Source organism: Punica granatum, chromosome 3 (genome assembly GCF_007655135.1).
Source record: "Punica granatum isolate Tunisia-2019 chromosome 3, ASM765513v2, whole genome shotgun sequence".
In the NCBI taxonomy this organism is placed as follows: Eukaryota; Viridiplantae; Streptophyta; class Magnoliopsida; order Myrtales; family Lythraceae; genus Punica; species Punica granatum.
Window position 1 is genome coordinate 4712945 of NC_045129.1, and position 17722 is coordinate 4730666.

Genomic DNA, 17722 nt, shown 5'->3' on the forward strand with positions numbered 1-17722 from the left:
AAAAATACAAAAATTCATATTCGATTATTTTATGATTATTGAAAATTTAAAAACTATAAAAAGGAGAAAAAAAAGATGAAAATTCCAAACAATCATTCGAGCGTTCTGAGGTCACCCGATTGGTCCCACCACATTTTTGCTTTCATATATATATATATATATATGCATATAGATATAGATGTAGATATTTAAAAAGACCAAATATAGAAAATGGCTGACAATTTAGATACTCTTTTTATTTAAGTGCTTTTACATAGACTGGTTTCAATTCATAAAACATATTGAATTTTTTATTGACATTTAACTTGAATTTAAGACCGTTCTATCTATTAATATATATATGGTAATTTATTATGCTAATCCACTTAAGTTTATTCTATTTCATTTATAATAAGAGTTTATAATGAAAGCTAAATCTCTTATGGCCACATTTTAACATAAAATCTTAAATTGATAGATGGTGGAGCTTATCGCTCTTATACATATTTTCATTTTTTTTTGGTTGGAATCCTGATATCCGGACACTCAATTGAGCTCCGACTAATTCAATTGAGTCGGGTCGGCCCACTAAGACATTTTTTTAAAAACTTAACTCAACTATAAGTATATTTATTCATGATATTATTATCTTTATTTTGTTGAGTGTGCTTTAAACGCGTTAACTAGGTTGACATTTTAGTATAAAGCCTATAGCTTTGTCCTTAGAAAGAGTGGTCCAAACAAGATTACAAATTATTATTATTATTATACAAAACATGAAACTTTGTCCATCCCCAACGGGGGGCGAGTGGGGACCTTCCCCCCCCCCCCCCCCCCCCCCCCCCCCCCCCCCCCCCACCCTCTACTTTTCACTTTTTTTTGTAATTTTTTATTTTTTTAAATTCTGGCCCTTTTCTTTTTGTGTTCTTAAATCTGATCCAAAGGAGTGGGGACCTTTTCCCCGCTCGCCTCCCTTTTACTCCTTTTTCTTTGTAATTTTTATTTTTTAAAATTCTGCCCCTTTTCTTTAGTGTTTCTAAATCTGATCCAAACTTCGATCGACGCATTATGTCAAAATCTTTAGGTTGACGAGTTACATCTTTTTACTATTTTTAGACCCAACCTTGATCAGGTTTTTTGTAATTCGGTCGACACGTTATGCCTCGATCCAATCATTAGGTTGAAAAGTTATGCTTTTTTAAATTTGGCCTAAATAAGGTACCACTATCTGGTTGACCTGTGATGTCAAAATAATTCGATTGATATAGTTAAAATATTTCCAAAAAAATAAATTTACCCGATATTTTATTAAGATAAATTAGAAAAAAAAATTAGTACTAGAAGCAACTAAATATACAATTTACAATATATATTACATTCTTTTTCAAATTTTAATTTGTGAGTACAAAATCTATTCCTTCTCCTTTTTTTTTTTCCTTTTTTTCCTTCTTTTGTCCAATATTTGTAGTGGTGTAACCTAATTGATCCACTGGATCAAGTGACACCGTCAATATGGTTGACTAGTTATTCTTTAAAATATCATGTCATGTTTTACGCCATATGTTGTACATGTTTTTCTCATTTTTTTTCCAATCGTTATAAGATTTGACACCAAGCATCTTGATCTATTCTCTCTATATGTTTTACCTTTTCCTGAAGAGTTATACATATACTCTATACTTTATTTTTCTTTGTAAATATTCATTCACATACACATTTTTCATCTATATTGTATCTTTTAGAACTCATACTAGTCCAACACATACTTTTTAAATTACACATAATACTTTTTTTCCCCTCTATCAATATGGGAAGACCCAAAAGATGAAAATTAATTTCGTTGTTAATTTATTTTGATATAATTATAAGATGCAAACATTTTCATTTTCTTAAAGTCTATCATGTCTTCCTTAGCTTAATATTATTTTTTTGGGTGAATTTTACTTAATATTTTTTCAAGTCTTATCCGTACCTCTTTTCTAAGAGAAAAACTACAAGCTTTATATTTAAAAGATGGTATCAGAAAAGAAATTTTATATAAGAATTAATAATGAAAGAAATTTTCATTTTTGTGTCTTCTTAGATGGAAAAGGGGAGAAAAAAATATTACATGTGATACAAAATAGTATGTGTACGAGTATAATTCCATAAAGATAAAATTACAAAATAAGTTATAAAATCATGCAAGAATTTAAACTTTAGTCTTAAATGTGTTTGGACCACAAGACGCGAATAATGTCCAAATGCATGTAATAGTTACATACTTCTGTATGTGGTCCCACTGCAAAATAGATTACATCTAGTTATCAATTTATCAATTAGACCACGACAAAATGTGTGGGCACACCTTTCACATAGAAACTAAATACGGCTGGGCTAGAAGAGGCATCAAGGAAGAGCCCGATTAATTAGATTGTAAAACTCGTAGTCATGAGTTTGTTTGCACAAAGGTGGAGAGAGCCCGACCCGGCCTACCAATTCTTCACGAACTTGTCTTGAATTACTCTTTTTTCTTTGTCTTTTGGCATGGCAGTCGTGATTGAAAAAAAATGTTTTTCACGATATACATGAGCCATATATATTTATATATAGTCGTAATCATTTACGAGTTGATTAATTGCAAGTAATTAATCACTATATATGTCCACGGCCTGATGGAACCCACAGCTTTCAGACCTCAAACGTGAAAAACGCATAAATTCTTTCAATATCGATCAAGCCAAATGACGAGCCCGGCCACGTCGTTCTTGTTCTTGTTCTTGGACTTATAGACGTTGCATTTATGAAGCACGCATTATTGTTCTTTCAGTTTAATTTGCGAAACGTGGTACATTGTACATGACGAATAAAACATCGTTTAATCCGTCCAACTTTTGCATGGTATTGGTGCAAGGAATCTGGGAGTAAGTCCACGTCCAAATAAAGCCCCCACGTACTCATTCTCTCATAGTCACACAGCCTTTAATTATGTTTTAGACACATGCCTCATTCTATATATGCACGTGCTTCTTTAGTCGACAATATGATAATAATGAAAAGGAATATCCAAGAGAAAAATCTTAATAGTATCTATCTAGTACTACAAGGATGTGGCTTATCGGCAAGCTTAGCTCCGGTCCAGAGCCAAAAGTCTATTAGAGGATATAAATGTGAGATACTTATTTATTGAAGTAAAAAGTCGAATGTATAATTGTGGTAGGGTTGGGGAAATTTTATGTTGCAATTACTTTTTTTTTTTGTAATTAATTTTTTAAATCATTGAGTTGCAATTATTGATGAATAAAAAAAATTTATTGATCATCCATTGAGCAAAAAGCTGATTGGACTCTACAACTAAAATTGCACCTTAAACCTTCTCATAAGATTCCCGCTTTCAAGTTCAATTTAATTTTCAAAGGATAAATGTACCGCTTAGTTAGAGATTAATTATTATTCAACAATCATTTAACTTGTCGTTCCTCGCATTATATATACATATATATATATGTATGTATGTATATATACTGCGTGTATACAACATATACTCCATATAAGAAGTTAATCCATTAGTGCCGATGCAAAGGATCGGGTATTTTCATGGCAGCATTTCCGGCATGCACGCTTGGGGGCTTAACGAACAGTTATGGGAAAGCTGAGGGGACCGTTAATGTTTTGGACCATTTGGGCTCACACCGTCCAAATACATGTAATGTCGTAACGTACTCTTTTATCGCATTGTAGTTGTGATTGGAAAATATTTTTCTTTAATATTATTCACAATGTGATAATCACAGATTAAATATCATCACATTGTGATTGGAAAAATAATTTTTACAATTTGATAATTACACATTATAATTGTAATTGGAAAATATTTTTCTCACACATTATTAGAACTTAGAAGTGGCTGAAGCTATACACAACCAAAATTTAATATGATAGATGGTGATATCCAGCTCTCTTATAAATGGAGAGTTTTCTCTTTTTGGTGTGCGTAGACGGATCATAATATCCAACTTCATAGGGGGAAAACGCATAAATGGGCTCAGCATCGAGCCAAACGACGCACGATCTTTTGGAGAGAACTAGTTGACATTTCTTTTTCTTTATTATTATAATGTTGGTCCTTCGATGATTTAGTAAAGGCTATTCGAAAAAATAAAAAATTTACTAGCAATAGTCAACTCTAGAATTTATTGGTATCAATGAGATGCGTCACTGTATTGTACTTTTTTTTCTTTCTTATAAAGTACAATGCATCTATCACATGACACAGGGTCATCTAAAAATTTCCCTATATATTTGTAGTGCTCAGTGATATATATAGTGTTATTTTTTTCTTTCAATGTAATTGCAATACTTGTATCAATGAGGGTATAACGTAATGGCGCACGCACTCGCCTGATAATCAAGAGTTTCTAGTTCGATATTCATGTGGGACTATTAGTGCTCTTTTATTAGATATTTATGACTTATATTTGTATTAGATCCATAAATTTCCTCTGCAATAAGAAAAAGAAAAAAAATTGCAACACGTGGTACGCCGTACTTGAATGTTCCCAAATCTCTCCAACTTACACACGCTTGACCTCTTGCACATCTCCTGCAGATTTCCCTGCAAATCTCCTCAGCTCGTATGTGAGTTTAACTTTTTCCGTTACAATGAAGAATACATATATAAATAGCTAGTCTGTCTCTCCATCTGTCATATGTTCCTTTGATCTTCGAAGTTCGATCATGAATATGTCAAAAGATAATCACGTGGAGTCGATCTTGCCAAACACGACAGCGAGTGGCTGCGCCTCCGGCTTCATTCAACCTGTCACCACGGCTCTGGACTTAGTTTACACTGTTTACTATATTAACTGCGTCAGTCACTAAAAGATTTCGTACTAAAAGCAACTAAATATACAAATTAAGATATACATTATATTCTTTTTCAAGTTTTAATTTATGAGAAAACAAAATCTGTTTCTTCTCCTCTTTTTTTTTTCCTTCTTTTGTCCAATATTTATAGTGGTGTAACTTAATTGATCCACCAGATCAAATGGCACCATCATATGGTTGACTAGTTATTCTTTAAATATCATGTCATGTTTTACGCCATATGTGCGAACACAAATTTTGTCTCAGCGCAAGCGTGCTCATTGATCACACGGCTTAGGAGTGTCCACTATCTTGAAGAACGCGTGACGGACACGTGTGGAAAGGAGTCGCCACTACCTCTTTACAACTCGAAAGTCGAGGGCCGGTGAATTGCCCTGATCTATGGGGTAATGGATACACCTAGTTTGCTAAGGCTTTTGATTTTGCGAAACCAGGAGTTTCGAGCTTGGAGGTTCTGTTACGTGCGGACCTACATCATGCATGCCCTATCGGTACTCTACATTTGTCTAAGGTTTGCCGTTTTATAATTTATTTACCGCGTGAATTACGTTTCGCTCATCTTGCCCGATTTGACATCGTAAGTTTGTCGAATGGATCGGTTCGGGCCAAGAGCCCGAAAAAGGAGCAAGCCCTCGTGTCAGGAGACTAGTCCACTATCATCACGTCCCGACTAATCGGACCATGATGGCCAATTCACCACGTGGTCCGGGTCTATGACTGGTGTGATCCCGCTCGTCTCGAGGACCCATAAACTAACTCGACCGGGATCACTACATGAATAAATATATAAATAAATGTCATTATACTGTACTCTCAAATAAATACAAAATTACATCAAATGGACCCTGATCGGTTCGCATTCAACCATTATTCCACTCGTGCTTATAGTGAGGTTGGAAAGATTGAAACCAAAATTGATGCGACTCGGGCTTGTGAGAGCCAGGGGTCGAGTATGACCGAGCCAACGGATCCCAGAATGACCAAATGATCTTCGAGATAGCCGTGGGACCGGTCGAGCTCTCGGGTGATTGTTTAACCCCTTTTCACACAGTCTAGTCTGAATCGCCCTTCGCTCGAGCACTACTCGGATCGAATCAGTGACTCGAAGCTAGACCCAATACCGCACTCGGGGCGTGCGCTCTCAGTGTGTAGGAACGTTGGACCTCTTGTGAACCGTATCCTACGGGTTCGAGCTTGAACCGTCACAAAACAGACAAAAATATCTAAAAACAGATAAAAGCTGATAGGTGTTTTGAATTGATTACCATGTTTACGTGATTATTAGATTATGAACCGGGGTTGCTTGGCAAACATGACTCTATTCTAAATAGACAAAAATAGAAAAGGCGCATGTGACGAAAGTTGGCCGTGGGCCTCCCTGAAAGGGCTTGTAGCATTTGGCTTTGCTTAGAAAGGACTTGACAGACATGATGTCTGTTACTAAGTCCTAAGTGTGTAGATTTCTTTTAAATTCTTTTGTTTTGTGACACTGACAAACAGATTATGATAGGAGTGTATTTTGTCGAAATCCTAAAACCTAGGGTTTTGCCACGCCCATTTTCATGTATTTGATTATGTCGAGTGTGTGATTAGTCCGATTTTGTATTCTATGATGGACAAACCCGATCTAATCACAAACTGAGAACAGTGGGAATGCAAAACACCACGGGGGGTGCCAAGGTCTCTGCTTATGCCCTATGAAGGGCCAGACAACCTTTCATAGGCCGTTCCCGCTCGTGCCTCTGTTCCACATTCTTAAGCGCTCGAATCTACGTCAAAATGACAGAAACACTTCGGTCGAGTAAAGAGGGCTATGCAGATAAGATCAGTGCCCGTCTTTATCTGTGGCTATGAGTGTTTCGATCACTTTAACCCTAGGGTTATCGGTAAATCATAAACTGTAATCTCGCTCTTGAGATGGAAAAATATGCTGACACCATATGATGCACAAGCTTTTCTCATTTTTTTCCCCAATCGCTATAAGATTTGACACCATGCATCTTGCTCTATTCTCTCTATATATTTTACCTTTTCCTGAAGAGTTATACATATACTCTATACTTTATTTTTCTTTGTAAATATTCATTCACGTACACATTTTTCGTCTATGTTGTATCTTTCAGAAATCATACTAGTCCAACACATACTTTTTAAATTACAAGTGATACTTTTTTCCCCTTTATCAATATAGGAAGACCCTAAAGATGAAAATTAATGTCGTTGCTCATTTATTTTAATATAATTAGAAAATTGAAACATTTTCTTTTTCTTAAAATCTATCATATCTTCCTTTATTTAATAATATTTTTTTGGGGCGAATTTTACTTAATATTTTTTTCATGTCTTATATGTACCTCTTTTCTAAGAGTAAAACTACAAGCTTTATATTTAAAAGATGGTATCATGTCTATGATAACATTTTCTTTTTTATTTCATGGAGTGACTTTCTAATTATTAAGCATAACATTTCAACATAAGCATAAAAATATATTAGCTTTCGTCTCATGTTAGATATATAACTTAATATACTTGGCAAGAAGTCTAAATTTTTATTGGAATTAATAATCCATGATTTAATTCTATTATTATATATTGAGGTTATGTGTTACACCAGACATTACATAAATTATGATTTTAATATTATTGGCCAAAAAATTTCTAGCCCGCGCGATGGCGCGGGCATATTCCCTAGTTCTACAATAAAGCAGAACATGATGTAGTTTGATAAAAAAAGAAAAAGGTTCGCATTTTATAATTTTATATAAAAATTAATAATGAAAGAAATTTTCATATTTGTGTGTTCTTAGATGGAAAAAGGGAGAAAAAAATATTACATGTGATACAAAATAGTATGTGTACAAGTATAATTCCATAAGGATAAATTTACAACATAAATTATAAAATTATTTAAGAGTTTAAACTTTAGTCTTAAATGTGTCAGTTTGAACCACGAGAAGTGAACAATGTCCAAATGCATGTAATAGTTATAGACTTCTGTATGTGGTCCCACTGAAAATTGATTACATCTAGTTATCAATTTATCAATTAGACCACAACAAAATGTGTGGGCACACCTTTCACATAGAAACTAAATACGGCTGGGCTAGAAGATGCATCAAGGAAGAGCCTGATTAATTAGATTGTAAAACTCGTCGTCATGAGTTTGTTTGCACAAAGGTGGAGAGAGCCCGATCCGGCCTACCAATTCTTCACGTACTTGTCTTGAATTACTCTTTTTTCTTTGTCTTTTGCCATGACAGTCGTGATGAAAAAAAAATGTTTTTCACGATATCCATGAGCCATATATATATATATAGTCGTACGTACAGAGATATCATTTACGAGTTGATTAATTGCAGATAATTAATCACTATATATGTCCACGGCCTGATGGAACCCACAGCTTTCAGACCTCAAACGTGAAAAACGCATAAATTCTTTCAATATCGATCAAGCCAAATGACGAGCCCGGCCACGTCGTTCTTGTTCTTGTTCTTGGACTTATAGACGTTGCATTTATGAAGCACGCATTTATGAAGCACGCATTATTGTTCTTTCAATTTAATTTGCGACACGTGGTACGTTGTACATGACGAATAAAACATCGTTTAATCTGTCCAACTTTTGCATGGTATAGGTGCAAGGAATCTGGGAGTAAGTCCACGTCCAAATAAAGCCCACACGTGCTCATTCTCTCATAGTCACACAGCCTTTAATTATGTTTTAGACACATGCCTCATTCTATATATGCACGTGCTTCTTTAGTCGACAATATGATAAGAATGAAAAGCAATATCCAAGAGAAAAATCTTAATAGTATCAATCTAGTACTACAAGGATGTGGCTTATGGGCAAGCTTAGCTCCGGTCCAGAGCCAAAAGTCTATTAGAGGATATAAATGTGAGATACTTATTTATTGAAGTAAAAAGTCGAATGTATAATTGTGGTAGGGTTCGGGAAATTTTATGTTGCAATTACTTTTTTTTTGTAATTAATTTTTTGAATCATTGAGTTGCAATTATTGATGAATAAAAAAAAATTATTGATCATCCATTGAGCAAAAAGCTGATTGGACTCTACAACTAAAATTGCACCTTAAACCTTCTCATAAGATTCCCGCTTTCAAGTTCAATTTAATTTTCAAAGGATAATTATTCAACAATTATTTAAATTGTCGTTCCTCGCATTATATATATGTGTGTGTGTGTGTATGTGTACTGCTTGTATACAATATATACTCCATTTAAGAAGTTAATCCATTAGGGCCGATGCAAAGGATCGGGTATACGCATGGCAGCATTTCCGACATGCACGCTTGGGTGCTTAACGAACAGTAACGGGAAAGCTGAGGGGACCGTTAATGTTTTGGACCATTTGGGCTCATACCGTCCAAATGCATGTAATGTCGTAACGTACCTGTCTTGAGTAACTCTTTTATCACATTGTAGTTGCGATCGGAAAATATTTTTCTTTAACATTATTCACAATGTGATAATCACAGATTAAATATTCATCACATTGTGACTGGAAAAATAATTTTTGCAATTTGATAATTACACATTGTAATTGTGATAGGAAAATATTTTTCTCGCACATTATTAGAGCTTAGAAGTGGCTGAACCTATAGACAATCAAAATTTAATATGATAGATGGTGGTGACATCCAGCTCTCTTATAAATGGAGAGTTTTCTCTTTTTGTCTTTTTGGTGCGCATATACAGATCATATTATCCAACTTCATAGGGGAAAAACGCATAAATGTGCTCAGCATCAAGCCAAACGACGCACGATCTTTTGAGGGGTACTAGTTGACATTTCTTTTTTCTTTATTATTATAATGTTGGTCCTTCGATGATTTAGTAAAGGCTATTAAAAAAAATTACCGGCAATAGTCAACTCTGGAATTTCTCGGTATCAATGACATTCGTCACTGTGTTATATTTTTTTTCTTTCTTATAAAGTACAATACATGTATTACATGGCACGAGATCATATAAAAACTTTCCTATATATTTATAGTGTTCGGTGATATATATATATATATATATATATATAGTGTTTTTTTTTCAGTGTAATTTTCACTATATATAGCAAGAGGGTATAACGTGATGGTGCATATAGTCACCTGATAATCAAGAGTTTCTAGTTCAATATTCATGTGGGACTGTCTGTGCTTCTTTATTAAATATTTATGATTTATATTTCATTGAACCAGATCTATAAATTTCCTTTGCAATCAGAAAAAAAAAATTGCAACACCTGGTACACCGTACTTGAACGTTCCCAAATCTCTCCAACTTACACACGCTTGACCTCTTGCACATCTCCTGCTGATCTCCCTGCAAATCTCCTCAGCTCGGATGTGAGTTTAACTTTTCCGTTACCATGGAGAATACATATATAAATAGCTGGTCTGTCTCTCAATCTGTCATATGTTCCTTTGATCCTCGAAATTCGATCATAAATATGTCAAAAGATGATCACGCAGAGTCGATCTTGCCAAACACGACAGCAAGAGGCTGCGCGTCCGGCTTCACTCAACCTGTCACCACACAAGATATGCGCAAAGCCCTGGACTTAGTTTACACTGTTTACTATATTAACTGCGTCAGTCGCGAAGGTCCCAGGGTGCCGCAGATCGTGTACAGAAACAGCACCGAAGAGCGAGACATTGCCCGCCGGGTCTTTATGTTTTACGTCGGCACTAACGGCCGAGATTTCCTCATGAACGGTTTCCACGTTCGGCCTCAAGGGAACACTCCGGACGAGGTTTACTATAACCTGTTCGACTACATCTATTCTGCTGGTGCCCCTGTTGATCCTAACGAGGTCACTCCTCGGGCCTTCTTGAGTGCCACGCTGAGCCCTAGCTTGCATAATCTCATGGGCGACCTCCCAATCGGGACAATGGTGTGTCGGTACGAGATATATGCTCCTGGCGGCATCTTAGTCCGGGAAACTCTTGGTGATCGACTCGGTTTCCGTAACCAAAGAGATCAGATAGCCTTTGTCGGTGGCATTTCCCCTCGGTACATTCGGGGTTATCAACTCTTCACTGTTAGAGGTGAAAGCAGTCCGGGGTACGTAACGACACAACACCATAAAGGCATAAACATATATTTTTCATATATGCATAAAATATATGTATATAATCATCATCAAATTAAGTTTTAAGTACGATGCAATAGCTAAGGAGAGCTTAGTGCAGTGATTTGACTCCGGACCAGTAGAGGCTTGAGTTTAATTTAGTTTCATATTATTGTATTAAGTTTATAAACCTCCCTTATAATTATAACTGAAAAAAAATTATGAAATAATACGTTTTTGTTGCAGGCATCCAAGACTGGAGAGGGCGGATGAAAATTTCAGGTTAAGTCAGTCTTTTAACCTGCAAACTCATCCACCAGGGAACATCACGATTGAGAATCCCAGTTATTATTATATCAACAGCTATAATGAGCGGAAACAACTGCAATTATTATCTGGAATCTATCAGCCTCCCGGACCCGGCGATCAAGACCCCTGGTATAAACATGATGTGCTTAACAGAGTGAGCTATGTAAATGCAGCTTTCCGTGCGTACACGACAAATAATGCCTATCTGTTTATGAGGGACGAGTGCGTCTTGGTGAACTATGCTCCGGGCAGCAGGGGGTCTACGCCCACGGACGTTCATATTGAGGATGGACCGTTGCTCATCTGCGACAGGTTTCCGGCTCTTAGAAACACAGCCTTCGGAGAACACGGAATAGACTGCGCTTTCGCGGATCACTTCAAGACGGAGGCTTACATCTTCTCTTCGAATATGTGTGCGTTGATAGACTACGCACCAGGCGGCACGTCGACAAGTAATAATTGGATAATGAGCGGCCCCATGACGATCGTCTCGATGTTCCCATTCTTCAAAGGCACACCATTCGAGGATGGCGTAGATGCTGCATTCGAGGCAACTGCAGTAAATGAAGCTTACCTCTTCAGAGGCGACAAGTATGTTCTTATAAACTACTACGGTTCTACCGCGCAGATAATTGACCGTATAAAGCCCATAGCTGATAAGTTCGGTGGTTTGACGGGTACCATTTTCGAACATGGAATCGAGGCGGCATTTGCTTCCCATCGTCGTAACAAGGCGTATATATTCAAGGGGGATTCTTACGCACTCATCGACTTCGCAACTGGCTCGATCGATGACAGCTTGAAGAAAATTCTTCAGGATTGGCCTTCTTTTTATAACATCTTGCCTCGCCGGAATCGTGGTCTTGACATTCATGACCATGATCATCACGAGCATGGGAACGGTGGTGATCACGGCCATGTTGAGTTGAGAAATATTACTATCTCACCCTACTCTAGTCTTGGAAGTGGCATCACGGGCTCCTCAGCAGCTTCATTGGAGAAAATGAGGAGGCAAGTGGATGAGTTGAACGCGACTGCGAACGATGAGTGAAAGTTGCTGGCAACGAGATCCACAGACGAAGGAAGCTCTTAGCGCAACAACAGAAGCAACAAGAGAGCCTAACCAGAGAAGAGTGCCTTAATTTCCAGACTCAGTAATTGGTTGATCATCCGGCAGGATCGCATGGGCTCTCACAAGGACAGCCTCACGTCTTAGCCGGTTACTCGCGACCACTTGAGGGGGACAAAGAGGATGCTAAGGACGGACAATCAAGATGAGGACGACAATGAGGGGGATGGTGATGACTACGATGATGGTGCTGATGATAACGATGGCCCAACAAGGAAGATATTCTCGCCGACGATTTAGGTATTAATATAGGTTTGTAGATTTATGTTTTATTTGAAGTTTTCAAATTTAACCTTATGTCGACTATTATTAAGGATTTGCAATGTTTTGTATTTTATGGATTGCGATGGATTTGTGGATTGTTGATGATTTTTTGCTATGTGGATTTATAGATGTAGGTATTTATGAATTTATGGATTGTTAAGTTGTGTAACATTAAATAAAAATACATGTAAGTGGTAAATTTGGCCTACAATGGTCCTACAAACCTCCACTTACATGTATGTTTTATTAGTCCTTACTCATCCAAACACTTATTGAATATTTACCGTTTGAATTGTTAAACTAATTTTAGAATCATGATTTTGATTTTAACTCAACACACTACACAACAAAAATACACGTTTCCCAAATCAAATTTATAATACTATCTCATTTGTCTTTTTCCACAATCAAAATCAAAATCAAAATCAAAATCATGATTCTAAAATCACACTAACAATTCAAACGCAGCCTTAGTCTCGGTATTATGGATGCATATACGCAATTAAAATTTCACTTTTTTTATACAAGGATAGAAGAGAGACAGAAATCTCTGTACAAGACAAAAATCTTGCCTTTTTTTTTGTTATAAGAGAGACTCATTGGCATAATACATAGAAATTGAAATTCTAATAGCTAATAAAAGAGAAAAAGACAATTTTGATACTATAAGTTTGAAAAGGGCCTAATCAGTCCTATATATTTGGTCTATTAGACAATTTTGGTACATTCCATGGTTAAGCACTATGGAGCAACTAACGAAGACTTGTCGGGATGGGGCGAGTTCGCCTGGAGGGAGGGGTCCCTCGAATTTGGTCCCCCACTTCCTCTGTTTGTCGAACAAAAAGGGAGGGGGATTAAAAAAATTGGGCAAAATGCACTAACCTCCCGTGAATATATACACTTAGTCTCATTTGACTTTGTTGATCAAATTATTTTTTAAGAGAATGCTAATTAGAGTCATAACTCCTAATTAATTCCTTTTTAGTCCATGCATTATTTTTTTACTCAATAAGGTTCACATTACATAAAATGTTCATACACAATCTTTCTTATTTTATTTCTTATTTTCTTTTCAAGGAGTAAACTTTAGAAAAAAAACAATAAAAATAGTTGAAAGCTTCGAGGGACAAATAAAAAGAGGGAAAGGAGTGGCCCGTTGTAGGGCGCTAGGAATGAAAGTAGAAAGCTGAAAATCAATGTTTGGCCCTATCAAAATATCGAACACTCAATTTCAATTCCAAAAGTTTTCATACCTTAATTTAGTTCTTGGATTTTTGAATAAATCAAATAGGTACCCGACCTACCCAATTTTAAGTTTCAAAATAAATTTAGGGTTTCTAAGTATCAGTTTTACATTATTTTGAGTTTGCATCTGAAGTTAGTTTTTTTTTTCTTACGAGTATTACGCCCAACGTTTCATTTAATGACCATCGCCCCAAGAAATGTTACTGAGGCATTTCTCCTCCTTATTTGACCAGATTCTTTCTTATTATTTTTATTTTTATTTTAAAATATTTTTTTATTTCTAACTATTAGAAAGGCCGTATACAAATATTTTATGAAATGTCGTTACTTTATTCAGTAAAAAATTAAATGTATGGACTTGAAAAGAAAAATTTATAATTTATGAACCAAATTGGGATTTTTCTAAAAGATAATAATTTGTCAATTAAGTCAAATGGGATTAAGTACATATATTCTCAACAAATAGAGTTAAGTGTCATTTCTTAAAATCTCAAGGGAGCTTAGTGCATTTTGCCAAAAAAATTTTAAAAGGTTGGAGTAGAACAAGGCCAGTGCCACAAAGGGGAAATCACTTTTCACGTGCATGATCAACCAAACATGCCAGTTCATGAAACAACCGCTTCACAAAGGGCATGATCAACCAAACATGCACTTTTCGTCTCTGACGCAGCGTACAACGTGTGTAACCGTCACAAACCCATTGATTCGCGCACGAATACCGAAACTACAACCTTCTGTACCTGTTGATTCTACGAATACCAGGAAATAGGCATCAAACTCGAATCGATCCGAGATTGGACAAAGCACGAAAGCTCTGAATTTTATTTATAATCTAAAAAGACGACTCTCTCTGCCCTAAAGCTTACAGAAGGCTTAAATAGGTATTAATAAACCTAAATTGCATAAAAGAACTAAACTTTTCAAAAATTACAAAAACACCGTAATTAACATAAATTGCCTGTTTGAGACCCTAAACGATGGAATTTGCCTTAAATATCGAAAAATCACGGCAAAGCGGTGAGTTTTGCTCCGGAGGCCGTTTCCTTCGAAATAGGGTCGTCAGAACCTATTTTTTTTCAGGTACCGACTTGTCAGGTCTTATGCCGCATCATTCTCCCTATTCTCTCGTTGTTTGAAAGGTCATGAAATCAAGCCAGTTAGCTTATATGTATATGTATATGTATATGTATGTGTATGTGTGTGTATATAAATATATATCATAAGGCTCCCTCGACCATCTTGCATTCATCGTAGCTTTACTACATTCCACAACGACTAGAGGTAATGTAATCTCTGCGTGTTCATGTGTGTTTTGCCACTCTCTCTCTCTCTTTTTTTTTTTTTTGCCTAATCTCGAGTTTTGTTGGTTATCCACGGATCTTCATAGTGTACAAGCCATCACTTTTCATGGTTCTTAGGTTATGTGTAATTTCGATTGATAACTGAAGCGTGTCCTTTCTTAGTGTACAACCATCGCTTAATTACCATGGGGAGCAATATAGATGCCGCGTTCGATTCGCCAGAACGAAGTCTATCTGTTTATGGGGAAACAGTACGCCTTGGAGGACTATGCTCCAGGCACTACGGATGACAGGATTATAAACGGACCATTGCTCATATCCAATGGATTCCCATCGCTTCAAAGGCAGCCGGTACGCCCTTATAAACTACGATTTGCGCAATCTCATCGCCGAAGGTCCCCTTGTTGAAGGCTTTCCTAGTCTGGGAAGCACCATATTTGAAAGCAGGATCGAAGCGGCCTTCTTGTCACCCGCAGAGATGAGGCCTACATTCTCAAAGGGAAATCATATGCCCTCATTAACTTTGCTAGGGGCACCCACATCATCAACGGACCGAAGGATATTGTTGCCAATTGGCCCTCTTTGGCTGGAATACAGCCTCGCAAAAGCATGAAGTAGAGCGCGTAAGAGACCCCGGACGACGGTCATGATGAGTTCAGAAAGTAACTCATTTTGATGTTCGTCATATAGGTATTCATATATATGGAATAAGGCTAGTTATATCTGGCTAGCTACATATATCTATATATTTGGGTCAGTGTCTGTCGTGGCTTCTACTTCACGCATGTAGTGTGGTCTTCTTCTTCTTCTTCTTCTTCTTCTTCTTCTTCTTCTTCTTCTTCTTCTTCTTCTTCTTCTTCTTCTTCTTCTTTTTGGGTCAGGCCAAGCTAGGGCCGGATGGTGTCACATGTACACCTACTTACTAATTATAACAAAATATTATTATGCCAACCTGATTCACCCAAAAAGTATTAGTAAAATAATCAAGTGCATATGCTCTTAAAATATAATATTATTCCTTTTTTGACCAGCGAGACTTGGCAATCTGGTAGTAACCCTTTGACCAGTTACCTTGCACGTCGTGAAATCACTAATGGCTATAGGGAGGTGTACACGAACCAGGGGAATTCAGGTAAGTTATCCCATATTGTTCACTAAGCGCCTCGATAGGGGTCCCGCCCCATGAAAGTAGCTATGAAACTCTGGGGTCCGAGAGGATATAGTACAGTGGAGCACTTCTTACTTGAGGACTAAGAGATTCAAGATTTGATATACAGCGGGACCACCCGTACCCCTTTATTAGATATTTAAGAATTTTATTTCAATATACAATCATCAACCTTACTTATTAAAAAAAAATATCTGAGGTCCGGGAATGGTGTAATTGTATAAAAAACTCCTTATTTTTTTCTCATATATATATATATATATATATATATTATTTTTGCTCATTTGGCTTTGAAGGTAATTCCAGAGGCCGCGTCATTCATCCATCAAACCACTCCTGTTAAATTAGATATAAATGTGAAATTTTGGTTCGAGTTATTGGGTTTGTTGGGCGGAAATATAGTTTTCTTGAAGGGTACTCATGAGTTTGGTTAAAAAAAATCTAGATAAAAGGGACACAAATAATTTCATTAGTGAAATCGAATATAAAAATTCTTAATTATCAGAAGATGACAATGATGTATATTAATGCATTACATTTTCTTTTACTATGTAGTGTTTATTTATGATATCTATCAATCGAGAGGATATATGGACCTACCCGAAAAACTGGAGATAAAATAGGATTACCTTTTTTTTGGCTAATAAAAAAGAGAATTACCTTTGAAACAAAAAACGAAAAGCTCGAGAGTAAATTCTCTATTTAGCTCCCTATCCTCTTTTTTTTTCATATGCACCTTAATTTTTGAAAGCTCAATAGATCCTGATCAATCTAATTTGAGCCGAATTGGCATAATAAAAAATAAAAATTTTCCAATCATCAATTTCCTCGATGATATCCGGGACTTTATTTAAAGAAAACAAGTATCAAACCGTTTGCATTAACGTATATTGATATTTTCATTCCCCATCCTACAAATTGCAATTATATACATAGCTGGGAAGTCGTTATATATATTGTAAGGACAAGAGTGTAATTAGCTTTTAACTAGTTAGACAACCTTCTTTACTTAATCGACATCACATACTATCGGAGTATACCTTAATATCTGAAAATTTAATGAGCCCGATTAATCGAGTTTAAGCTGGACTAGTCCATTGAGACGGTAAAATACTCCCAATTATGGACTTTTTCCATTACAATGTTCGATTCCCGAATGATTTGGACTAATATTTAATAATTTTCGACGTAACATATCTTATCACAGGGTCGATCAGACATAAAAGTCGTTCATATTAATAATTGACTTTGAAATATTAATCTGTACACATATGCTAGGCGCTGTTGTGGTCCCTACTCGCTATCGAAAACCTCGTCCCCCTGCCAAAACCATATACACGGTCGATGATGTATATCAGTATTATATTTTCTTTT

The 17722-nt window shown here is 36.2% G+C and overlaps 2 protein-coding genes across 2 annotated transcripts in view; both read left to right on the forward strand.

Annotated features, from left to right (window-relative positions):
• Positions 1-17722, forward strand: part of LOC116201683 (probable disease resistance protein At1g61300) — a 280377-nt gene that overhangs the window by 82309 nt on the left and 180346 nt on the right. The window lies entirely within an intron of this gene.
• LOC116201706 lies at positions 10090-12888 on the forward strand. The gene is made up of 2 exons (XM_031533083.1): positions 10090-10925; positions 11179-12888. The coding sequence occupies exons 1-2, from the start codon at positions 10231-10233 to the stop codon at positions 12290-12292; spliced, it is 1809 nt and encodes a 602-aa protein (XP_031388943.1). The 5' UTR covers positions 10090-10230; the 3' UTR covers positions 12293-12888.

Excerpts from the sequence above, each read along its gene's own strand:
- LOC116201706 (XM_031533083.1), top strand. The coding sequence starts at position 10,231 with ATGGAGAATACATATATAAATAGCTGGTCTGTCTCTCAATCTGTCATA. Across the intron at positions 10,926-11,178 it reads AGAGGTGAAAGCAGTCCGGG|GCATCCAAGACTGGAGAGGG; the intron begins GTACGTAACGAC and ends TTTTTGTTGCAG.